At 36.1% G+C, this 26809-nt stretch overlaps 1 protein-coding gene across 10 annotated transcripts in view; it reads right to left on the minus strand.

Annotated features, from left to right (window-relative positions):
• The window catches only part of CDC123 (cell division cycle 123), a 117292-nt gene that overhangs the window by 8964 nt on the left and 81519 nt on the right, over positions 1-26809 (minus strand). For 9 of the 10 annotated variants that reach the window (XM_072653317.1, XM_072653315.1, XM_072653313.1 and 6 more), the window contains 4 exons: positions 26304-26352; positions 17864-17939; positions 6299-6421; positions 4577-4605 (listed from right to left, as the gene is read on the minus strand). In XM_072653317.1, coding sequence (XP_072509418.1) covers positions 4577-4605; positions 6299-6421; positions 17864-17939; positions 26304-26352 — 277 coding nt within the window. Of the gene's footprint in view, positions 1-1634; positions 1747-4576; positions 4606-6298; positions 6422-17863; positions 17940-26303; positions 26353-26809 lie in introns of all 10 variants that reach the window. The other variant, XR_011976948.1, reaches the window with a different exon arrangement.

The raw sequence follows: 26809 nt of genomic DNA on the forward strand, positions 1-26809 counted from the left end.
AAGGTCATAGTCTAGATTAAAAAAAAAACTGAAAGTTTTAATCAAGCATAAAAATCTAAATGTTAATAACTCTTGGAAATTTTACTTGATTAGAGCTTTAAAATATTTTCACATGGTCTCTCTGGGCATAAAACACACTGGAGACATGTCTTCAGGAAATCTATCTTGCAATAGGATTAATCCTCTTTAAGTAACGTTTTCATTACATTATCTCCCTATTCAATGTCACTCAAAAACTGAAAGTCTCCCAATTCCTACCATCAAGTCTAAAATCCTCAAGTTGTTTTGAAGGCCCTCCACTATCTGTCCCTACCTTACCTAGGGGAATTTCCTCTCTGCTGTATAAAGCACAAGGTATAGAGACACTGTATAGAGTGAAACATTATGTTGCACACAGCACAATTGCTACAAGAGCTCTGTGAACAGGAAGGTGATTGGTGCTAAGTAAACAGAAGCAACATCATGGGGTTTGGGGAAGACTTAAAGGATGAGTAGCATTAGGACAAATGGAGGGGAGAAGATAAGGCATTTCCCATTATTCTAGACAGGCCAGAATTCTCACTGTCTCATGAACACACTGGATTCACTATAACCTTTGTGCCTTTGTTTATCTTATCCACATCTCCTTGAATACCCCCTCCTCCCCTTCCAACTGTCCCAAATCTACAAAACCTTCAAGTATCAGCTCAAATCCCACCTGCCAAAGGGAAGCCTTCTCTGACTACTTAACTCTGATCAATCTTCTCTTTCACAGGACTCCTACAGTATCTATGATATGCACAGCACAATTCTGCATTTTATATTGTGTTTCATGATGTTTAAGAATAGTTTTAAGAGTGTTAGCCTTCAACAACAATCATTTATTAAATATCTACTATATAGAAATTGCCATGTTAAGAACTGGAGGAGATAAACTATGAATTATACCTTCATGGAACTCAAAATTTGGTAGGGAAGACATTACATGTATACAAGTAATAAAGTAGACCAAATTGTGATAAGGGCATAAGACAGGAAGAAGTAAAGTTTTATATCAAACCATGTGAAGAAGGAATTGCAGAGAGGAAGACACTAGTTAAGAAGGAGGCTATTCTATTATTCCAGGCAGGGTAATAATGCCTTGCACTAGGGTACTGGTCATGAGAATGAAGGGGGGAATCCATGTGAGAGATGCTGTGGAGAACTGAGCACATCTGCCAGCTATCCTGACGTGAGAGAGAAAAGTCAAAGGGTAGGGATCTCAGGGATGAGAATAGTGCTGAAGATACAGACTTTGAAAGCTACATAGATATGATAAAAGAAGCCATGCAAGTGGATGAGATCTCCAAGGATGACAAAGAGACAACAAAAGAGAGCCAAAGACAGAGCCTTGGAGAACACCCAAACTTTGAAAGCAGGAAGAAAAGAACCAGATGAAAAGCAAAAGAGCTAAGAAAGAAACAAGGAGAGAGTACAATATAAGACTTTACATTAATCTCTTCATCTTATGATAGTCACCTCAATGGGCTGCCCTACCTACCAAGGTCAAAGTTCATAGTATCATTGAGATAGAGCTAGAAGGGACCTCATCATCTAATCCAACCTGTCATTTTACAGATGAGGAAATTGAAGCTTAGAGAGGTTAAGAGACTCACCCAACGTCACACATGTAGTAACCATCAGAAGAACTAGGGATATTTGGAGAACAAAAAGACTTAGGAGTAAGAATTTCATGTGCAACAAAGATGTGACTTTTCTGCTTGGCCCCTGAGCAGAAAACATGGAATGAATGAAAGCAAGAGAGGCAGATTTCAGCTCATTATAATAAAAAGTTTCCTAACAATTAGAGACAACTAAAAGTGGAACATGCTGTCTATGGAGGTAGTTGGTTCACTCAATGAATAAGCATTTATTAAGCACCTACTATGTGGCGAGTATCATGTTATGCATGAGAGTTTATATCTTACTGGACACAAAGCAACATGTGTGTATATATGTTTGCATGTGTGGGAGGGTATGTATATATGTACTGTGTATATGTATATATGTATGTACATACATATGTGTCAATAAAATATATGAAAATTAAATATTATTTTCATGGTCACATCCTTGTTCTTATTATTATACACAAGTGTTCCACATTTCTACGATCAAAAAGACTGGAATTCCTTTATCTAACCCAAACCTCATATCATTCCATCTTACCTTAAACCATTATTCTCTGTCTCCATTTTACAATCAGACTCTCAGAAAAAGTTTCCAATTTCTCAATTTCTTTGCTTTTCAACCCTTTATATTTTGGCTTCCTATCCACAGCTCAATTGACCCTTCTCTCTCTGAAGCTACAAATGATTTCAAGTGTTCATCTTGACTGCCTTTTCTCATTCTTCATTTTACTTGGCCTTTCTGAAGTTTTTAATCCTATCTTTTGATTCAGTGCTTTGGATGTACCAGGGCGTTAAGAGATGCTTGTTGAACTGAAGACCCCTCTTATCCTGAATATCCTCTCCTCACTCAGTTTCCATGACACTGTTCTCTCTTAATTTTCATGGCTACTTGACCTCTCTCTGTTTTATCAGCTAAGCATGGACATGTTGGGCCATATCTCCTCTTCTATCCTTACACACTCACCCTTCTTTGTCCCTAAGCTTCAATCTGTCCCTTTCAGTTGGTTCCATTTTTACTATCTACAAATGCAGTGTCTCCTGCATGCTTAAAATACTCTCATTAGACCTTATTATTCCTTCAAGGCATTGACCTTTTGGCTTTCTTCAATTTCTCGGCCAAATTCCTAGAAAAAGCTGTTTGCCCTCACTGCCACCACTTCCTCCTCTCAGAGTCATTTCTCAAGCCTTTGCAGTCTGGCTTCTTATTTCACTCACTTGAATTTGCTTTCTCCAAAGCTCCAATGATTTCTTAGTTATCAATTCTGATGGCCTATCTACATAATCCTTTTCCTTATCTAGGTTTCTGTGACAGTGTTCCTACCTCCCACTTCTCAGCTCCCCTTTAGGTGTTCTCTTCCCCCTTTAGAATGGTCCTTGAGGGTAAGGGCTGTCTTGATTATTTATATCCGCATGCCCTGCTCTTAGCACACAGTAATAGCACTTAGCACATAAATGTCTTATTAATCAGACTGATCACTCTTAATTGTCTAACTCAGAGGTGGGGAATCTGCAGCCTTGAGGCCACATGTAGCCTTCTAGGTTCTTGAGTGCAGCATTTTGATCAAGTTCAAGTTTTAAAGAACAAATCCGTTTATTAAGGGGATCTGTTTGGTGAAGTTTGGATTCAATTAAAGGCTGCACTTGATGATCTAGAGGGCCACCTGTGGCCTTGAAGCCACAGGTTCCCCACCCCATTCTGATTCTTCTCATTGTCCTTTACTGGATGATTACCCATATCATGCCCCCAACCTTCAGGTAAGGCTCAAGGCTATCTTTCACTTGGTCAGCTGCCATGGATCTAACAATCTCTATGCAAATGACCTTTGGATCTGTATATCCTATTCTAGCCTTTCTCTTGAACACAGTCTCACAACACAACATAAGAATCCAATATCTATTTATTTAGAATTGCACGTCCAGTAGACATCTCAAACGCAACACATCCAAAACAAAACTCAAAGACTTATCTTTCTCCCAAATTTCCCTATTACTATTGAGGGCACCATCATCCTTCTAGTCAACTTCCCTAACTTACTCACCATCCCACTTACTAGTCTCCTGATTCCAATCCATCCCCTATTCAATCACCAAAGTGATTTTTCTAAAACATGAAGAAAAAATGTGGCATTTCTAAAAGACAGTCTTGACAATCCCTTCACTCAATAAACTGCAGTGGCTCCCATTACCTTGAGGACCAAAATGAAGTTCTCTATTTGGTACTTAAAGATCTTTCAAACCTGATTCCTTTTTGCTTTTTCAATCTTCTTACATTTTATTCTCCTCCATGTACTCTGCAATTCAGCTCTACCAGCTTCCTCACCACTCCTAGCACACAACACATCTCCTATTCATGCCACTTTTGAGATGTCATTTGTTTCTGATCCCCCAGCTATAAATTCCTCCCCACCCATGAAAATATCTTGTACTTATTTTGTATCTACCTATATGTATATATGGCATATGGCATCACCCCCTGTAAAATGTGAGGTCCTTGAGAGCAGGACCTGTCTCATAATCATCTAGCACAGTGTCCTACATATAGTAAGTGTTTTAACAAAAAGGCTTAATAATTTCTTTCTGTTTAAATATTATTTAACTTGTTGAGCTTATTTTCCGGTATACCAAACCATGTTAGACAGGATCAGACCTATTAACAAAATTGTGAAGAATGCAAAGAAAGATACCTCTTGGTCAGGTGTTAAACTAATCCTTACTAAAGTGTTTGATGATAGTGGCTTTTCGTATAAAGACTCTCCTGAAAAATGAAAATCTTTCATGACCCACAAAAATGAATATCTAATAGTGATATTTCAAGCACTGTGACAGACTGGTGAGGAAGATATTTTGAAATGGTAGTTTGTTTTGTCCAGAATACTTTACTTGTAAGGATAATCTTGATTCCAAATTATGCCAAACTATTTACTTACCATACTATCTCGGTATACATCAAATACAACTGTAAAAGAAGAAACAAACCAAGTTAAGTTTTATAAAAGATACACTTTAAAGAAATAGTCATATTTAAATGGTGAAAATTACATTTAAAAAACAAAACAAGCTCTAAAAATTATTCAACCAAATGCTGCAAAAATTCCTAGGTCAGGAGAACAAGAAAAAATTTCTTGCTTCAAAATCTGAAAACTAAGTATTACAAGAGTCAAAATATACTTTATTGTTATGACCATGCTATTTCTTTCTTTCTAACATTTTCATTTCTCATACTTTAGAATTCAAGTTTCATGGAACACACTAATTTTATAATACCTAATTTGTCCATTATGCACAAGCTACCGGGAGATTCCAGTTTGATACTAAGCAAACAGTACTCTTGGAATAGGCCCCCATTTATTTGATTGGGCAGTGATACAAGTAAAATCTGGAGGTAGAAAAAATAAACTCTACCCATGCTCAGGGAATGATTAATGCAATGTATCATCACAGCTCTAGCAGAGAAACGTACTTTGGCAAGTAAAGAAAATCTGAGCAAATACAATATTGATGAATACAGGAAAAAATGTAGTTTTTGATTTTCAAATACTTATATTATTATTAGGGCAGCTAGGTGGTGCAGTGGATAGAGCACCAGTGCAGGAGTCAGGAGGACCTGAGTTCAAATCTCACTTCAGACACTTGGCACTCACTAGCTGTGTGACCTTGGGCAAGTCACTTAACCTCAACTGCCTCATCCTGGGTCATCTCCAGTCATCCTGATGAATATCTGGTCGCTGGATTCAGATGGCTCTGGAGGAGAAGCGAGGCTGGTGACCTGTATAACCCTCCCTCACTCAAAACAAAGTCAAGTGCAAGTCATGTCATTATTTCTCTGATGGCATGGTCTTCTTCAACAACGAACACACTTTTATTATTAATCTAAAATGACAAATTGATGTTTAGTAAAACTCCATCTGATTATGTAATTTAAAGTATTATTTAAAAGACAGACATTTAGTAGCATGCACACAACCAATCCACTTAGCTTTCTTTAAATGAGTTAATATATACTATGGAATATACAAGGTCTTAGTGCAGTTTTAAGCTACTAAAGCTTATTTAAGTTATTAGAGCTTAAAAATTCACTTTTGGGACACTGTATAATACACACTTTATGGTGATCGAAGAAAGATAAATTATGTAAAAATAAAGGTCTGAATTATAATAATTAAAGTACAAATAGACCATCAGAAACACTAAAGAGGAATGAAATATTTGATATGAAAGTAATCTCCATCTACTCTTGTTTTGATAAGTTGGGGGTTGTATGTATACATGTACACATGTAATCAATTCATACATACACACATACATATATACACACAGTGGTAAGTAAGGATCTCGATACAGTGGTTCAACATGAATGTCACTGATGCCAATGAATTCAGAAGTTGAATTTAAGGTATCCGGGCAGAGGGAGAGGCCTAGAAAGGAATGAGATGTGTTAGTTCCCCCCTCATTAGTCTGCAAGTAAAGGATGGAGGATGACTTGCTGGATATGTTCTAAGAAGAATTCTTAAGTGGGTATTGGTAGTACTAGGTGGCAAATCTGAGAGTCTATGACAGGGCAAGCACCCTAAATCACATGATGAAATAGTTTCATAACATTCTAAAACACTAAAATCTATTTTTCCATTATGAAAATAACAAATACTCACAGTCTTCGTCTAAGAATTTATATTGTATGTGTTTCTTGAAAAACTCCTGTATGGATCTAGAGATCTCTTCATTTTGTTTGGAAATGTGCTCATAGTATTGTGTATAGTCCCTCTGGGATATGCCTGCCAAGAAAATATTTGATATGTCATATACCATTTTCAAATAAAATTTCACGAATCTTGTATATTGAATCCTACAGGAGAATCCTATAATTTTACTTTGAAAATATTTTATTTTCATAGTAAAATATTAAGATAAAAACATTATATCTACTTAGTATCTCTAGGAAAAATCCAGTTATAAGAATGATGCTTACTACCAAATTTTTTTTAAATCAGTTTTCAAATTTTACTTTAATGAATTACACTTTCAAACATTTAGCAAGCATTTATCAAGTGGCTACTACATTCAAGGCACTGTGGATATTAAGAATAGGACACAGTATCTTCAAGTAATTTAAATTCTACTTGGAAAAAATTAACCTGGATGTAGGCAAGTAAACAGAAGACAGAAGATGTTACATCCAAATAACAATAACACAAGAAGAGAGGTATAAAGTACAAGGAAAAGAGATGCCATGCAACTTAGATTTTGAAAAATGGGTAAATATTAGAGAGATAACTCTTAGCAAAGAGATGGAGAGAAAAGATCATTCTAGGCAAAGGAGCCTAGCTAGAGAACAGCATGTAATAGAATTGGCAGAAGTATAGGTACATAAAAGAAAGTGGAGGATGATAAAGTCGGAAGGATAGAATAGCGACAAACTGTAAAGATCCTTGAATGTCAGGGAACGAATGTTGGATAGTGTTGGTAACGGGCAGCCACGGAAAGGAGGAAGGAGGAAGGAAATGACATTCATCAGAATTTCTTTGATTCTTCTTTGAACTAAGTGAAAAATTAAAATAGCCTTTCCTCTTTCTTCACGGGAAAGATTTTAGTCTTCCTCTTCTTATTTCATAATATATTTCAAAAACCTTCCATTTTTTTCTTTGCCATACTTTCCCATCTTTATGAGTCAGCTCTCATAAGTGAAGAATACCAAAATTCCTGGGTTTTTTCTTGCTCTTTTTCTTTCAATGTTTAGAGTTTATTTTTTATTGAAAACTAAAATACAACTACATGCAACAAGATATAAATGTAGGTAAAAGGTTTTAATTATAAAACATATACAAGGATGTACCAAAAGTCTTAAAACCTGAATAGCTTAAAACTGCGCTAAGACTTCTGGGTCATGTGATATTTGATATATCTTTTTTTCTAATCACCCCACTCCAACGTGCATTATATTTTCTTGCCCTAAAATTTATTTTTCACATTCAATATAACTTCATCATCAAATTTCCCATCTCTTCCTCTTGGGGATTTCTTCCTTGAAAATGCCTTTCCAAATTTTCTTCAAGCACATTGTGGTCGAAGCTTTTTTTCCTGTCTTTTTATCACAATGACTTCCCAATACCGCCTTCTGCCGATAAACAGAAGCTAAGCAAAGCAAACAAAGCACACTGGTCATGCCTGACAGCATGGGCCTCTCTCCCCATCTCCAGCTCATCACCATTCTGCAGGAGTGGGGCAGGTGTGTTTCTGCATCAGTGTTTCTAGAGCTCACTGACACACTGAAGGAGGGAGGGTCAGTGCCACCCTCTATTGTTCCTATACTGCTGTGGCTTCGTGGACATCACTCCATTGGTGCTGCTTCACACTTGGCTCCCAAAGTTTCTGAGTTCTCAATGTTAATCATTCCTTACAGTCTCACAGCATACTCTCTTGTACTAACATACTGTAATTTGTTCAGCCCTCCCCCAAACTGCATTGGAGAGTAACCAGGGGCACAACTTCACATACTTCAAGGTGAAAGAAAATGGTTTTGCTCCTCAATCTTTCAACATTAACCAGAGTACTTTGTGTTAGAAATTCTGGATCTAAACTCTTGCTTTTCTAGGACTGAAAAGTAAACTTCATTGTCCTCTTTAATTACATTCATGGTGAAGTCAATACAGGCTTGGCAAACACTATATAAAATTCAATTACTCCAAGCTCTTTTCTAGGTATTATGATGAATATCAACACATGGTTCCAAAAAAATAAAAAAAAATTGATACTGATGATATATAACCCTAATCAAATTCTACCTAACAATCTTGCACAGGGTCACACTGCTAGTAAATGTCTGAGACCAGATTTGAACTCACTTTAAAGATATTATCTCATTCGAGCCCAGTTAATGCCACTCTGTTATCCAGTTTTCCCAGCAATTTTTATCAAACAGTGAGTTCTTATCCCAGAAGCTGGGGTCCTTGGGTTTATCAAACAGTAGACTGCTATGTGGCTACTGTGTTTTGAGTAACTAACCTATTCCCTGGTATACCCCTTGATTTCTTAGTTTACTTGGTTTTGATGATTGCTGCTTTATAATACAACTTGAGATCAAGCAAGGCTAGGCCACCTTCCCTAGCATTTCTTTTCATTAGTTCCCTTGATATTCTGGACCTTTTGCTCTTCCAGATGAATTTTGATATTATTTTTTCTAGCTCTACAAAATAATTTTCTGGTAGTTTGATTGGTATGGCACTAAATAAGTAAATTAATTTAGGTAGAATTGTTATTTTTATTATATTAGCTCGGCCTATCTATGAGCAACTGATATTTTTCCATTTACTTAGATCTGACTTTATTTGTGTGAAAAGTGTTTTATAATTGTGTTCATATAGTCCCTTGGTTTGTTCTGCCAGGTAGACTCCCAGATATTTTATAGTGTCTACTGCAGCTTTAAATAGGATTTCTCTTTCTCCCTCATTTCTAAAATATACAAAACTGAGTCAAATTTACAAGAATACATGTCATTCTACAATTGGTAAATGGGCAAAGGATATGAACAGGCACTTTTCAGATAAAGAAAATAAAGCTATCTATAGTCATATGAAAAAATATTCTAAATCACTATTGATTAGAGAGATGCAAATCAAAACAACTCTGAGGTAACCACATCACACCTATCAGATTGGCTAACATGACAAAATAGGAAAACAATAAATGTTGCGGAAGTTTTGGGAGAGTTGGAACACTACTTCATTGTTGGTAGACCCTGAGCTGATCCAACAATTCTGCAGAGCGGTTTGGAACTATGCCCAAAGGACTACAAGAATGTGCATACCCTTTAACCCAGCAGTATCGCTTCTAGGACTGTATCCCAAAAAGATCATAAAAATGGGAAAGGGTTCCACATGTGCAAAAATATTTATAGCAACTCTCTTTGTGATGGCCTAGAACTGAAAATTGAGGGGATGCCCATCAACTGGGGAATGTGTGAACAAGCTGTGGTATATGAACGTAACAGAACACTATTGTGCTATAAGAAATGGTGATTAGTCAGACTTTAGAGAGGCCTGGAAAGACTTAGAGGAACTGATGCTGAGTGAAAGGAGCAAAACCAGGAGAACATTGTGCACAGTAACAGCCACAGTGTGCAAGGACTGTTTCTGATAGACGTGGTCCTTCACAGCAACACAAGGCAATGCAAGGACCTAAAACATTACCAAAGGACTCTTGAGGCAAAATGCCATCCACATCCAGAGAAAGAACTATGTAACAGGAATGTAGAACAAAGCTGACTATTTTCTCTTGTGTTATGTTTTGTTTTGTTTTTGTTTTTCTCATGGTTTCTCCCATTCATTTTAATTCTTCTATGCAACATGACTAATGTGAAAATGTGAGAAAGTATGCATAGAAACCATATAAGATTGCATGCCTTCTCAGGAAGGGAGGGGAGAGGAAGGAGAGGAAATTTAAGACTTATGGAAATGATGGTTGAAAACTGAAAACAAATGAACCAATTTTTAAAAATTACTGAAAACACCCTCCAAAAAAGTAGACAGCTCTAGTTATTATTCCCAGTTTCACAGATAAGGAAATTGGGGCTCAACCCCATTAAAAGGTTTGTCTAACATTACAAATACTCACTGTGCGATTCAGGCATACTGACCAACTCACTGTTCTGCACACACATCTTATCTCCAATCCTGGGCATCTACACCGGTAACCCCTGATTTCCTCCAAGACTCAGTTTAAGCTGAACTTTCTAGGCAAAGCCTTTCCTGAGCCACATACCCCACCCTCCACCCCACAACCACTAATGTACTCCCTCTCAAAACTCCCTTGTGTTCATTTTGTATATATTATGTTATACGCACACACACACACGTGCGCGCACACATGTTAGTTCTCTCACTCATTAGAATATGAACAATGAAGTAGGTTCTACTTCATTTTTGGTTTTGTTTCATCAGTAATTAGGACAGGTTGCAACTAGGTGGTGCAACAGACAGAGTAAAGGGCCTAAAGTCAGGAAGAGTCATCTTCCAGAAGAAGTAGATCCACCAACAGGAAGATGAGAAATCTGGCCCATCTACTGTCCATCCCCAGTGCTTCTAAAGGACTGCTGCAGGATTTTTTGCATGAGTATTCATTCACAGAATATAAATTTACACCATGTCAGCCTCAGAAAGCTGGAATAAGCCTTCTTTGAAAAGAAATTTGTATCTGGTATTAGATGATCGGTACTTTTTAGATTGTTGAACCATTAACTAATTTGACTGTATATTCCAGATAACAGTTTTTCTCTTGGTGCATATTTTAATATATCTTGTACATATCTCTGATCTAAACCTTGATACCAATCTCTTCATGTGACAGATAAGGGTAAGAAGTAGCTTCTATAGAGAACTGACCTGACGAAATGGCATTACAGTATCTGGCTAGTGAACACTTACTAGCTATACAGCTTAGTTCTATAAAGCAGGAGACCTGGGTGGAGCCAATATGGCAGAGTAGAAGGATGACATGTAAGAGCTCTCCCTCCACAGCTCATAAAATACCCGTAAAAAATGAATCTAAACAAATTCTAGGGCAGTAGAAGCCACAACACGACAGAGCAAAAGAGATTTCCAGTCCAAGGAATCCTGGAAGGCTGACAGAAAAAGTCTATCCCAGGGGGCTCAGAGAGGAGCACAGCCCAGCCTGACTGGGTGGCATGGCAAGGACAGGACCAGAGCAAGCTTCAGGGCACCACCAGCAGCAGCTGTGGTTCCCAGATCCCTCAACCCACAAATGCCAGAGACAGCTTCAAAGGTCACTGAGAAAGTTCTTTCTACTGGGGAGAAGGGAGCAGGATCCTCCTTCCCTAGCCCTGGCCCCAGGTGGAGGCAGCATACATTTTTGGAGCCCTCAGACTAAAGCCCCTGGGGAAATCGAGCTGCTAATCTGGATTTCAGCCTTTAGTGGCGGCCCTGGGGCAAGGAGGGGCGCTGGCGTGATAGAACTGGTGGAGGCTCTGGAGAGGGAATTCTATTTGCAGGTCCTGAGCAGAAAAGCTTGCGGCAGCTACCAAACCAGAGAGCAGGCCAGGAAAGGAGTAAACTCCTCTCCTTTCATTGTGCCACCTTGGAGGAACTGAGAACTTACAGGTCCCCTGAGTATATCCTCCTCTTGACAAAGGACTCAAAAGTCAAGTAACTGGCTGGGAAAATGCCCAAAAACGGGGAAAAAAATAAGACTATAGAAGATTACTTTCTTGGTGAACAGGTATTTTCTTCCATTCTTTTGGATGAGGAAGAACAATGCATACCACCAGAGGAAGACAGAAAAATCAAGGCTTCTGCATCCAAAACCTCCAAAATAACTATCCAATAGTCTCAGGCCATGGAAGAGCTCAAAAAGGATTTGGAAAATCAAGTAAGAGATGGAGGAAAAATTGGGAAGAGAAATGAGAGCAAGGCAAGAAAATGATGAAAAGCTAGTCAACAGCTTGCTATAGGAAACCCAAAAAATGCTGAAGAAAATAACACCTTTAAAAACAGACTAACTCAAATGGCAAAAGAGGCCCAAAAAGACAATGAGGAGAAGAATGCTTTAAAAGGCAGAATTAGCCAAATGGAAAAGGAGGTTCAAAAGTTCACTGAAGAAAATAGTTCTTTAAAAATTAGAATGGAGCAGATGGAAGCTAATGACTTTATGAGAAGCCAAGAAATTACAAAAACCAAAAGAATGAAAAAATAGAAAACAATGTGAAATATCTTATTACAAAAACAACTGACCTGGAAAATAGATCCAGAAGAGAAAACTTAAAAATTATGGGACTACCTGAAAGCCATGATCAAAAAAAGGGCCTACACATCATCTTTCATGAAATTGTCAAGGAAAACTGCCCTGATATTCTAGAACCAGAAGGTAAAATAAATATTGAAAGAATTCACCAAGCACCTCCTGAAAGAAATTCCAAAAGGAAAACTCCTAGGAATATCGTAACCAAATTCCAGAGTTTTCAGGTCAAGGAGAAAACAGGTAAGCATCCAGAAAGAAACAATCTGAGTATCATGGAAATACAATCAGGATAACACAAGATCTAGCTGCTTCTACATTAAGGGAACGTAGGACTTGGAAATATAATATTCCAGAAGTCAAAGGAACTAAGATTAAAACCAAGAATCACCTACCCAAGGAAAACTGAGTATAATACTTCAGGGGGGGAAATGGTCATTCAATGGAATAGAGGACTTTCAAGTATTCTTGATGAAAAGACCAGAGGAGAAGAGAAAATCTGACTTCCAAATATAAGAATCAAGAGAAGCATGAAAAGATAAACAGAAAAGAGAAATCATAAGGGACTTACTAAAGTTGAACTGTTTATATTCTTATATGGAAAGATAATACTTATAACTCTTGAGACTTTTCTCAGTACTAGGGTAGTTAGAGGGATTATATACATATAGACAGAGGGCACATGGTGAGTTGAATAAGAAGGGATATCTAAAAAAAAAATCTTAGGGGTGAGAGAAGAATATATTGGGAGGATAAAGGGAAAAACACAATGGGGCAAATTATCTCTCACATAAAAGAGGCAAGAAAATGCTTTTTCAATGGAAGGGAAAAGAGGGGAGGTGAGAGAGGAAACATGAACCTTATTCTCATCACATATGGCTTAAGGAGGGAATAATATACATACTCCATTTGCTCTGAAAATCAATCTTACACTACAGGAAAGTAGGGGAGAAGGGGATAAATGGGGTGTGGGGGGAATGACAGAAGGGAGGGCAAATGGGAGGAGGGTGTAATTAGGAGTAAATATTTTTGAGGAGGGATAGGGTCAAAAGAGAGAATAGAATAAATGGGTGGCAGGATAGGATGGAGGGAAATATAGTTAGTCTTTCACAACATGACTTTGATGGAAGTCTTTTGCATAATAACTACACATGCATAACATATATCGAATTGCTTACCTTCTCAGTAGGGATGGGTGGGGAAGGAGGAAGGGAGAGAAGTTGGAACTCAAAGTTTAAAAAAAAAATGTCAAAAATTGTTTTTATATACAACTGGGAAATAAAGATATATAGGTAATGGGGTATAGAAATCTATGTTGCCCTACAAGAAAATAGAGGGGATGGGGATAAGAGAAAGGAGGGGTGCGATAGAAGGGAGAGTAGATTGCAGGAAAGAGTAATCAGAATGTAGGCTGTCTTGGGGTGGGCAGAAGGAAGAAATGGGGAGAAAATCTGGAACTCAAAATCTTGTGGAAATGAATGTTGAAAACTAAAAATTAATTAAGTAATTTTTTAAGAATTAAAAAAAAAAAACATTCAAAGAACGCTGAAAGTTGCCTGATGGTAATTTAAGGCAATTCTTTCATTACCCTGGAGTAAAATTCTTCTGAGCCTATGATTATTAACTCACCAAGGTCAAGGAAGTGTTTTCTAAACATCTCCCTACTTTATTTTGCATTATGACTTGCTATAAGCCATATTTATTCTTTTTTTTCCAATCCAAAAGACACTCTCCCTGGCAGAGAAAACAGAAGAAAAATAAAAAGATAAATTAAAGGAAAAACTATATGCAGCTAAAAGTCTTGGGGAGAGAAAATGACAAAACTCGAGAGAACAAAAAATAATATAGGGACTTGAAAGTATTAATAAATATAATGAAAAGCAGCACTGCTTCAGGACAAAAGAAAAGAAAGTCAGAAAATAATTCTGTTGGAAAAAGACTGGAAAACAATTCAATCACAGGGATAACTGAAGCATAATTCAAGGAAGGAAACATGGAAATGCCACAGAAAAATATCCAATCACTATATTAAAAGAAAATGTCACAGAACTATCACAAAACAAGTGACATCCTAACAACAGAAGGAATAAAGAGAAGCACAAGAAGAAACCCCGAATCAGATTCATCTAGGCATATGATCATCAACCTTCAAAGCTACAATGACAAATAAAGCCTTTCAAGACTAAAAAGATATCACTTGTTTATCAAAAACATAAACCAAGGTCTCAACAGAGATTATGTTTATTAACATTTTTACTTTTTATTCCAAAAAATCTTTAAAAAAATGGAATATAAGGCTATACAAAAATTTTTTTTAAAAATGGAACATAAGACTATACCTTTAGGCTCCAAAAAAATCAACAGCACAAAAGCATCACTGGGGAAACTTTACTTATAAGGAGTTATGAAAGACTTTGAAGATCTTATAAAAGAGATTTAGAGGGGATCTTAGTTGGATACAAGTTCATTGTGAATCAACAGTATAATATAGATGACCAAAAGAAAGCTCAAACAATCTTACATATAAATAAATTAGAGGAACATGTAAAATAAGGTAATCAACAGTTCCATGATTATTTGTGCTGGTCAGATATTTAGGAAGTAATTTAAGGTTTGCAAACCATTTATATACATGCTAACACCTGAACCTCAAAATAAATGAGTGAGATAAATATTTGAAATATTGTTATCTCCATTTTGGTGTATACTTCTGATTTTATCCAAGGCAGTTAGGCACAGTGGATAGAACACCTAAAGTAAGGAAAATCTGTTCAAATTCAGCTTCAGACACATACTAGCTATGTAACCCTATGCAAATCATTTATGTTGTTTGCCTCTGCTTCCCCATCTATAAAATGGAGATAATAATAGCACCTTTCTTCCAGGGTTATTGTGAGGATCAAACAGGATAATAATTGCAAAGCACATAGCACAATACCTGGCACACAGAAAGTGCAAAAAAGTGTTAACTATTACTATGTAGGGAACTCCTAGGATGAAAACTCTTTCCATTAACACAGAACAGCAATCAGTCTGCAACTAATAATCTTAGAAAATCTCTTGCTGGCACCAAGAAGTCACGTAAAAAAATAAATAAATGTCAAAGGCTAGATTTGAATCCAGTACTCTTTCCACACTGAATGATGTCTCTGATTTTGGGTATTACATTTTAAGAAGACACTGATAAACTGAAACAAGTTTGGCATGTTGAAGGAAGCCATGTCTGGAAAACCATGAAGTGAAAAACAGTAAGAACTGGAAATGTTGATGCTTCAGAAGAAACCTGGCAATAAAATGCTTCTTTTTTTCATCATACATTTATTAAACACCTATACACTTAACTCAAGGGGGCATTTCAGTGTATGAACTACTTTACTGTTCATTTTGTCACCAACAAAATTGCTTTTTGGATTTTTGGAAGGATTGTCCTCATCTCTTATTCAATTAGATTTTCAGCAGGAGGAAGATTATTACATGGAATTTTAAAATAAAGAGTGGACTAACAAACATGTGTGATTTGTATTCTCGTATTATTTAATTACAGAAGAATATGCCACATAAGAATAATATACCTGTGTCTGAACTAATTAAAAATTTAAAAAGTGAACTCTTCTGACATATCTGTTAGAGCCCTCAACTGCACTGCCTTCAACAAAAGAGGAAGGGAACTGATAATTTAAACACAAAGTTGATCCTCCGTGTGAAGCAAACCCATCACTGCAGCCAACGGCCAGGCCCTTCATGGTCTTTCCTCTGACCTTGATTTTGCTGGACCAACCATGCCCTTGGCCACATTGCTCCTGGAAGCTGACAACCTTCTTCTTCCTAGCACCCTGGACCTCAAAGGTAGTGTGGCACAGCGGACAGAATACTGGACTTAGAGGCAAGAAAGACAGGAATTAAAATCCCAACCTGGTTAACATTTATTAGCTGTGTGACACTGGACAAAAGATTTAACCTCTCTGAGCCTCAATTGTCTTCTGGATTGTTATAAAGAAACCACTTGGCAACTTTTAAAGCACCACATAATTGTCAACCAATAATATCATTGTCATTACTGCTGCTGTTATGCTGTTATTCACCTGTGTGAAAGACTGTCAGGGTGAAGGGGTGTTACACTTTTCCTGTGCAACTCATGAGGGCAGAACAAGGCACCAATGCGTATCTACGGATTGTATCGGTTTTTATGGTCACCACTACTGTCTTACTGAGTTTTCCGGACTGCTTTCACAAAGCTGACTAGTACAAGTTTATGCTCAAAACATAGAGCAACTATTTGAGATGCCAAAATGTGGAACAGACTTTTGATGAAGACATTGAGTTCTCTCCTGTGGAGGACCCCAAGCAGAGGATGAATGTCTACCTGTTTGAGGACATTGTAGAAAGGACTCAAGTTTTGGACAGATACTAGATTTGACCACTCATGAGGTCCCTTCCAAGTCTGGGATTCTAAGAATCTAAAGTTATAGGGAGACAAGCTTCATGGGATATAAGAAGTATTTTTAAACCATTAGAGCTGTCCAAAAATGCAATGTGCTCAACAAAACCAACTGAGCTAAAATTAGAAGGGAAACAGATAACTGGCAGGAAAAAATCTCTGCAGAAAGTTTCTGATAAGCCTCTCATTCCCAAAATAAATAAGGAACTTACTAAAATCAATGAGTAAAAGCCTCAATTGATAAATGGTCAAAGAAAAAGAAGAGGCAATTGTTTAATTAAAGAAATAAATGAAACCTAGATATCAATAGCCACAAGAAAAAATTCTATAAATCATTAATAACTAGAAAAATTCAAATTAAAGCAACTCTGAAGTTCCACCACACACTGTTAATACATTGACAAAGTTGACAAAAAAGAAAAATGACAAATTTTGAAGAAGCTCCTGGGAAATAGGCACATTAAGGCACTGTTGGTGAAGCTTTCAGTGACTCCAGCCATTTTAGAAAACCATTCGGAACTATGCCCCCAAAGTCACTCAAGTGCAGGAATACCCAGGAATAACCCAGGAATACCACTACTAGGCCTATCCTCCAGTGAGATCAAAGAAAGAGGGAAAGGATCTACGTATACAAGAGCATTTGTATTTTTATTTCTCTGTCCAGCCACCATCCTGACTCTCTAGACTCTACCCACAATGCCACAGCAGCCTCATCACCCTGAATTTTCACTCTGCCTCTGGCCTTCTCACACTGTTAGCACACTCTGACCTTGTAGAGGGAAGTGCCCAGGCCAGCTATATCTTCATTCTTTTCCAAGCCTTACTCCTGATTCCCTGGACCTTTTCCATCATGCCCTACCTCAAATACTTTTCTTAGACTTTTTAGAAGAGAATGCCTCAAAATCCTGTAATTACTCATAATCATGACCCCATTAACTTCAAAATTCTATAGTTACTTGTAACTTATTCCACAAAATGTTTGGCTTTTTAAAGTCAAATTTTATTTTTAAAAAAAATCAAAAAAGGTTCTTACCAATAAGCTTATTTTCCTTGACAAAGCACCTGAATTCTGCCCCAGGAATTAATTCGCACCATTTTCGAAGAACAAGCTGTCAAGAGAAGAAAAATATATCATTACCATAAAAAAGAAGGAAAGGCTATGAGGAATGTTTGCCTTTAATATGAACCCATCAAGGGCACTTAGTAAAAAGGGGGAAAAAATTACTGAAAGCTTATGGCAAATGTTATCTTTTAATTTATCACTTTGAATGTGCCTATATAATACGTAACACACAAAAATGCCCTCCCCAAAGATCACAATGGAAAGTATTTTCTCCACAATAATTCATACTCCCTCACCTCAAAAGAGATGAAAACAGTTCACGGCTAAACTCCACCCCAAACACTGGAGCTATGGTGCTTCTTATGAATTAATTTATTTAGTTTGATACAAAAAGAGTAGAAAGGCAACAATAAAATACTACTGGGCGCTTGCCTACACACAGAAATGGAAACAAAACAGATGCTCATCAAATGGGGGACAGCTAAATCAAGCCTGGTACATATATGTTACTATACCATAAGAAATTATGAATATGATAAATATGGAGAAACATGGGAAGACTTATAAGAACTGAAGCAATGTGAAACAAGCAGAACCAGAGAAACAATATACAGAATGACACCATCACCACAAATGGAAAGAACAAAAAATTTAAAAAACTGAAATTGCAAGCTGTAATATTATAAGGTACAAGTTTGGCCCCAAAAAGAAATCTCTCTTCCCCCACCCCCGTTTCTGATCAGGGGCTGGGCAGAAGGATTAATGTCAGACATTTTCACTATCTTGGATATTATGCTGAAGTTTTTCTTTTTTTTATTCTTTGTTGAAAAGAATGGCTCTATGAAAGGGAAAGTAGCAGGGATAGATGGGGAAATACAGATGCTACAAAAATAAAAGCTATCAATGAAAATTTATTTTTTTTTTAAAGAAAAAAATTATCTTACATAGGACTGCAATGGTAACACAAAAACAAACCTCATTCTCCTGCTCTGATATTGAATAACTTGTATGATCATAACTGGGTCACTTAATCTCTGAGCCCCAGTATGTTCGTCTCTAAAACAGGGAGAATCTCTCTTAACATCAACTTCACAGAGCTGCTATGAGGTTTAAATAAGATGACATAGATAAAATGATTTGCAAACCTTAATGTGTTATACAAATGTAAGCTGTTAATATTATTATAACATATTAACATAAACTTTGAAATGGAGCTTGGAAAACAAAAAATTAGTTAATATTTGCAATAAACCTTTTTCCATCTTTCAGTTTTATGATAAGAATATTGTCTAAAATACACTAATCTGTATAAAAGTAAAGTTGTGATGATTAGCAAGACATTATGACACCTATGTACTCAGTCTTCATCAATAAAGGTCTTTGGAATGATGTAGAAATCATATTTAGGCGAACACCTACTGCACCTGACAAATAAAATAGTAGTAAGTCATAGGACCACAATGTCATAGAACATAGAATGCTCATTTCCATCAAACTTAAACCAAAAATAATAATAATACTTGAATATCTCAATCAAGATTTCAATAGTACATGCATTACCCTTCCAATAGCACAGTGCTCTGTCTTCAGGAGTTGTTATAACTGGAAAATTCACCAATCTTTAACTAACTTGAGATGAGTCCCTCCAAACTTAGATAAAAGACTACAATGAGCTAGGACAGGGGGCCTAAAATAAACAGATAAAACTTGGCAAGGAAATAAACATAAATTGTCTCATACTTGAGCTGAAAAAAACAATCATGACAAGTATAAGATGAGGAAAGTATGGCTAGAGACCAGTTCATCTGAAAAAGACCTGGGAGAGTTACTGGATAAGATCAGTATGATTCACCAATGTGACAGCGCAGCCAGAGATCCTAGGTTGCATTAATAAGAAAGGCAATGCCATCAGAAAAAGATGATAGGACACTGTATTCTACTCTGATTGGATCATGTCTAGAGTCTTGTATTCTGTTTTGGATCCCACAGATTAAGGAAGACATTGAAAAGCAGTAGTGCATCCAGAAGGAAGAGACCAAGGAAAGCAAGAGCACTGCTGGTCACCATGACATCTAAGGAATTCCTGAAGGAAGTAAGTATGGGATTTAAAAATACTTGTTGATGTCTCAGAAGACTTGGCAGATACCTTTAAGTATTCTGAAGGTTATTATATGGAAGAAGAATTAAGTTTGGTCTTTTAGGTCAAAGGAGCCATAATTTTAAATGATGAAAGTTTAAAAGGCAGATTTAGTCTTGAAATAAGGAAAAGCATTAAAAATTAAAAGCTTTTCAAAAGTAGAATGGCATAGGTTTCCCTCTAACTAAAAGCCTTCAATCAAGAGGCTGACTGGCTATTATTTGTCAGGGATTCTATAGAGCACATTCCTGATCAAGAAGACCTAACTGGACTTCTGAGGTCCTTTCCAACTCAGATTCTGTGATATTTCATTCAATGAATGTTTACTAAGTTCTTACTATACATCTGGTACCATTCTACATACTGCAGGAGATAAAAGAGAAGATATGAGGTCCTTATTCTAAATAAGTTTATAATTTAAAAGACAGCAAAAGGATGAAACCTTTTCCCACTGAAAAACAAAACAAACCTAATCTCTAGTTTTTGAAGTTTTGACAATTAAAATTAAAAGCACTCATGCTCAAATGAATCTGTGATCTTTTTGATTTGGAAATTCTCTCCAACAATGTGTAAGTTCACCACAAAGGATCCACCAAATATGCTGGAGATTCTCCTTGCTGTTTCTTGACATCATAAAGGTAAAAGTGAAATACCCTAGTGTCTATAATCCATTGCTCTTGTCACATGATTAGCCTATTTTTTCTTCCTATCATATAATTACGTGATAATGTCTTTTACTCCAGTTGTTCTTCAAAGTTTCTCACTGATTACATGTTAAGCCTGCTCACAACCACCATGTGCCTTTTCATTTCTCTCTGTGAAAATCACCTTTAATTCTTTGGAGATTTTAGTATTCCATGTTTTCTTCTCATAGAGCAACACTAATAGAATGATGGCATTTTTTTAAAATGGGCCTTCATTTTCATGGAAAGTTTAGGGAAGTTAAGGAAGCTTTGCAATTTTCCAAAGGCAATTCATCCTGTTTTCCTATTCAATTCTAGGCCTAACTTCTTGTCTATCTGTACTATCTGTCCCAGATAAGCAAACTGATGGGCAAGCTCAATAAGTTTTTTGTAAATCGCATGCTTTAATCCGAGCAATAATATTCATCCCCTAGGTCTTTATCAATGGTCAGCCAAACTTTTGAATGCTCACAGTTCTCTTTCAAGAGGCTAAGTAACCACATACTAGGTTTTCACGCTATCAGCACAAAAGCATCTGCAAACATAAACATTCTCTGCAGAGAATGTTTCTTCAACCCAGACTCTGCTGCATCTCCTCTCCATTATAATAATGAAACCTTTGGCACAGATTCATCTATTTTATATTACACCTGTTGTTTATGATCAGAGGGTTGCCAAGTAAGGTTGCTTTTCTTATGACTCTCAAGAAAATCTTCAGTCATTTTAATATATGAATAAGAGACAGCTTCGTGAAAAAACCTATTAGACACTATTTTGCTCTACCATATCAAATTTTTTTTTTCCATAATCAACAATTAGTAAGCATTTGGGGATCTTATATTTGCTATATCTTTCAGTTAGATGTGAAAATAGTAAAGAAGTGATCTATCATTAAATATTGCTTACAAAGGCCTCCTTGTGCTCTAGCACTCTCATCTCATGTAGTAAGATGACTCTCATAAAGATTTTGTATAAACGAGGAGAGTATACATATAGGTCAGCATTCAGTGATGTTCTCTCAGTCACCTTTTTCAGTAGTACTGAGGGTCAAGATTTCTGCCATACCTTTCAAAGCTTCCCTTCCTTCCCTCACACCCTTCACAATTGTGTTGCCACAGGCTGTGTATACATGGTCCAATCAGGCTGCTTTGCCCATTTTTGTTCTCTTTTGTGCCATTTCTACATCTCCAACATCCAAAGCAAACACTGTGAGGCTATGGATGGTTCAAGTGTGATGGTCTCACTATCTCTGTTAGAGAAAAGATGTATTATAATGATTTTTGCCTATTTGTCCCATTATTGCCTCTAGTTGCTATCCTTCCAATTTCATTCTAAAATGCCCTTGGGATGGCTTTGGCTGTCTTAACAAGCTTTCTTTAAATTGGTTTTACCCTCCATTGCTTTCTCCTTCTTTATAAGACAAGAGTACTCAAAATTGTCCATCTTTTTTAAAAAAGATTTTACAAATATGCTTATGTTCTAAACTGGTATGGTCTTTGAAGGTAACTTACTCTGGCAAGTAAGTCAGATGTTCTTACTAAGGCGATTTCTGGACTCTTTTGGTCTCCTTGCTGTGGCAGTTAACTTATGCAGGCTAAACTTCTGCATAAAATTGTGAGCAGTGTCAGCATAATTTTCTGCTGCCTATTTCCCATTTTGTGAATGGCAATTGCTTGCTTAAATTGCTCAGGAAGGAATAACTCAGTTTTAGTTGTATGCCATATATTTTATCATCATTTTTTCTTGCTTTTTAAAGTTTTATACTTTGCATCAGGAAAAATTCTTCTCTTCCACTCCCCTTTTTCAATGAAAAAATAAAGAAAAACAAAACTCCTATTACAAAATGCATAGTAAAGCAAAACTAATTTTCTCATCATCCTTGACAGAAAAAAATCAGTCTTGCTCTTCACTCTTGACTCTTCAACTTTCTTTCAGAAGGTAAGACATGCTTCATCGTTACTTCCCTAGATTTGTGATTGGTCATTATAATTATAAGAGTTCCTATGTCTTTCCAAGTTACCTTTACATTATTGTCATTACATAAATTGTTCTCTGGTTCTTCTCACTTCACTGCATCAGGTTTCTCTGAAACTATCCCCATTATCATTTTTTACAGCACAACTGTATGCTATCACATTTATAAACTATAATTTGTCCAGTCATTCCCCAGTTAATGGGCACAACCTCAGCTTCAAACTATTCATTTGCCACTGAAAAAAGTTATGCATCTTTTTGTACATTCTTATTGAGAGTGGTTCAATTGTGACTAATTCTCCCATTAATCTACCCTCTCTCTAACTTCCCCTTATCCATTCTCCCCATTCCTTTCTATTTCTATACGGAGTGAAATGTATTTCTGTACCCAACTTTGTGTGTATTCTTTGCTTTCTTCGGGTGAGGATAAGGTTCAAATGTTAGCTCCTTCTTGCACCTGTCCCCTCCTTGTTTATATAGACTTCTACTTGAGCAGACTTTATATATATATATGACAGATTTATCTAACCTTTTTCTCCCTTTCCTCCCCTGATGTATTCTTCTTCCTTTCCATTCTTCTTTTAAGATCAATATATAACAGAACCACTCCCATGCCTTCTGCCTAATTAGACACACTCTATGAACTCAGATGTCAGAGGGGACATTTGTATCTCCTCCTTATGTTAGAACATAAGCAATTTATTCTGGTTTAGTCCATTATAATTGTTTGTTCATGTTTACCTTCTTATATTTCTCTTGACTGCTATGTTTGCACTTCAAAGTTTCTCTGCAACTCTGGTCTTTTCATCAGGAATACTTGAAAGTCTTCTCTTTCATTAAAGATCCATTCCCCTCCTTCCTCTCCCCCCTCCCTGGTGGCATTACACTCAGTTTTGCTGGTTAAGTTATTCTTGGCTATAGGCCTATATTCTTTGCCTTCTGGAGTACCATATTCTAAGCTGTTGGCTCCTTTACAGTGTTATATGCTTAACTGTTTGTGATTCTGATTGTGACTACTCAGTACTTGTTTGCAGTATTTTTTCTTTGACCCAGAAGCTCTGGATTTTAGCTATAATATTCCTGGGAGTTTTCATTTTGGAGTTTCTTTCAGGTGGTGAACAATGGACACTTTCTATTTCTACTCTGCTCTCTGGTTCTAAGAGATCTGAGTAATTCTCTTTTAAGATTTCTTGAAATAGGATTTCTAAGCTTTTTTTGTGGTCATAGCAGTCAGGTGATTCTTAGGATTCTTAATTTAATTTCTCCTCAGCCTATTTTCCAGGTCAGCTGCTTTTCTTAAAAGATAACTTACATTTTCTTCTATTTTTTTCAGTCTTTTGATCTTACTTTACTATTTCTTCTTGTCTTATGGAGTCACTAGTTCTTATTTGGTCCATTCTAATTTTTAAGGTATGTGTTGCTTGAGCAAGATTTTGTACCTCTTATTAATTCACTTTTCAATTCCTTTTTCCATAGCTTTCACTTCTTTTCCAATTTGTTTCTTCAGTGCTCTCATTTTACTTACAAAAACATCCCCAAAATGGACAAGGAATGACAGATCTGCATTTGGCACCCATTTCTGCACCATGCACAAGTATAAGATGCTTTGAGCTGGATCTGGAACCTCCTCTTGCCCTAGTACAAAGGTCTTCACAGTGTTGTGATACTACACATCAAGTTCCTAATCAAACTCTCTCCTTCATGTCCACAGATCTCACTAAGTCAACATGGTCTAGAAAAAGGACTCAATGTGATTTTTTTCTTGGATTTTCCAATTAGGATTTGGTCAGTGTTAGGAGATGTGTCTGGAGAAGGTTTTCTGTGTCTAGGGGGATTGGTGTGTGGGGTTTGCACCTATTCTTGCTATTCTACCATCTTTGCTGTCTTTTTTTCTTCTTATTTATATTCATTCAGATTCTAGATTTAACAAGTCAATGGTCTAACTAAAAACTATACAACTATATACAAACTATAAACAAGAAGGTGGCTAAAGGATAACTCCCATATCAATAACAATTCTTTTCTTGTTTGTTAAAACATAATCTATTATCAAATAGATAACTTCTATAATGTTACTTGGAGCTCTTCATGTTATATCTAGACCTACCAACTCTTTTCTCAAAAAAAGTATTCATGATATAAAGGTATGAGTCTTCAGTGTAATCTATGAGAAGGACTGATTCAGGAAGAAGAAATAAAAATGACCAAAATCTTGTAGAATACACTGAAAATAAAATGTATCTTTTAAAAATTACTGTTACATTTTTTTCAAATGTGCTTTGGAGAATACTCATTCTGATTTTAATGCATTATATAATATAGCATAATAATAATTAATGTACTCAAAGGAAAAATAAGTTGCCTAATTTTAAAATACAAAAAAAATCAGGTCACAGAAGTTCCTACTTACTGATAAGTAGGAACATGCTAAAACATTAAAGCATAACATGCTAAAACATTAAAAGTAAAAACCTGAATGACCATGTAAACAGCATTTCCAAAGTTCTTGATATGTAGCTGAATAACAAAAATCCTTAAAGTCTAGATTAGAAATCCTATAGTTGGTGCAGTAATAGAGTACTGGGCCTAGTGTCAAGAAGACCTGAGTTTACATCCAGGTTCAGACACACTTGTTAGCTGCATGAATGTGGTCAAGTCAGTTAACTTCTGCCTGCGTCAGTTTCCTAATCTGTGAAATGGGATAAAAACAGCACCTCCCTCCTGTGGTTATGTAGGGAATAAATGGAATGATATTTTGAAAACACCCAGCACAGTGCCTGGAACATAGTGAGTATTAAATAAATGCTAGTCATCATTACTATTATTACAGTCATTATTATTTCAGTTCTGATGGTCCAACAAGATGTTGCCATATTTCTAACGAAGCTTAAGAATAAAACATGCTAGCAAAACCTCAACAATACAATGTCCTATTAAAACATAGAAGACGAATAAGGAAATTAGTAAAAAATAGAAAGTAACTTTCATCATCAGAGGCTGAACTGATTTAAAAGGCTTTACCATTTAATAGTTGTTTAATGGCCCAGTAAATAACGGTATAGTTGTGAATTATAGGTCTTACTTGCCCAAACCAATAAGAAGACATGCTAATATGAAAACTTTTACCAGTTTAAAAGAAAAAGCTTTGTTCAAGAAGCTGAAGTTATTGGCATAATTAGTATCTATAAAATACGAATAAACCTGTAAAATATTAGTATCTATATTTTATTAGTGTATTCATTTGATCAAATTCTTTTATCATGATCACAGAAGAAAGGTGTAGGATGATAAATTTGAGGTGTCACATTGATACAGATACTGTTTTATATAACAGTGAGTAGGATAATACAATTCTTAGACAGGCAGATGTTAACAACCATATTCCTTAATGACAGTTCTAGAAGAAACTAAAGAGCACATGCATAGAGTTCTAGGTTCTCATCTCTTAAAAAAAAGCATAAAATTTTACTATTCATGTAAGAATACAAAACATTACTTACATATCTAAGTCTGGACTAGTCAAACCACTCAGGCAAATTCAACTCAACAAACATTTATTCAGTATTTACTAAGCACCAGACACTGGTGTATCAAGAAAAAGGAAGGCTTTCCTTACCTCATATTCCATACAAGGGTCTGGGGAATCATCAGTACAGTGAATAAACCTTTAAAAGAAAAGTATTTCTACTTTATTTTACTTGCTGCCACTTTACATAAACTGACATCCTAAATTTATCATCTAAGAGATTAATATTTTGTTGAAATAGTAATAAAATTTAATCAGAAACCTGATTGGACACAGGAATATAACTAAAAAAATTCACCATTTTATATAAATTTTTTAAAAGGCAACCATTTATTTATATGCATTTATTATATCAATTATGGTATGATTTTCTTTGTGAGGAAAACTTACTCATTTAGTAATAATTGTAATGAGCATAAGGAAATGGTATCTATAATGATAGTACACAGTGAAAAGAACTGATAGGTCAAACAATTTAAATTCATATGGGAATGAACTCTTTAATACCTACAAATCTGCCCAAACAAATTCTAGTGATTCAAACCTTATTATGTGACAACACACTATATTCCATTTTAGGAAGCATACTGACCTCC

The sequence above is a fragment of the Notamacropus eugenii genome, chromosome 3 (genome assembly GCF_028372415.1).
Source record: "Notamacropus eugenii isolate mMacEug1 chromosome 3, mMacEug1.pri_v2, whole genome shotgun sequence".
Lineage (NCBI taxonomy): Eukaryota > Metazoa > Chordata > Mammalia > Diprotodontia > Macropodidae > Notamacropus > Notamacropus eugenii.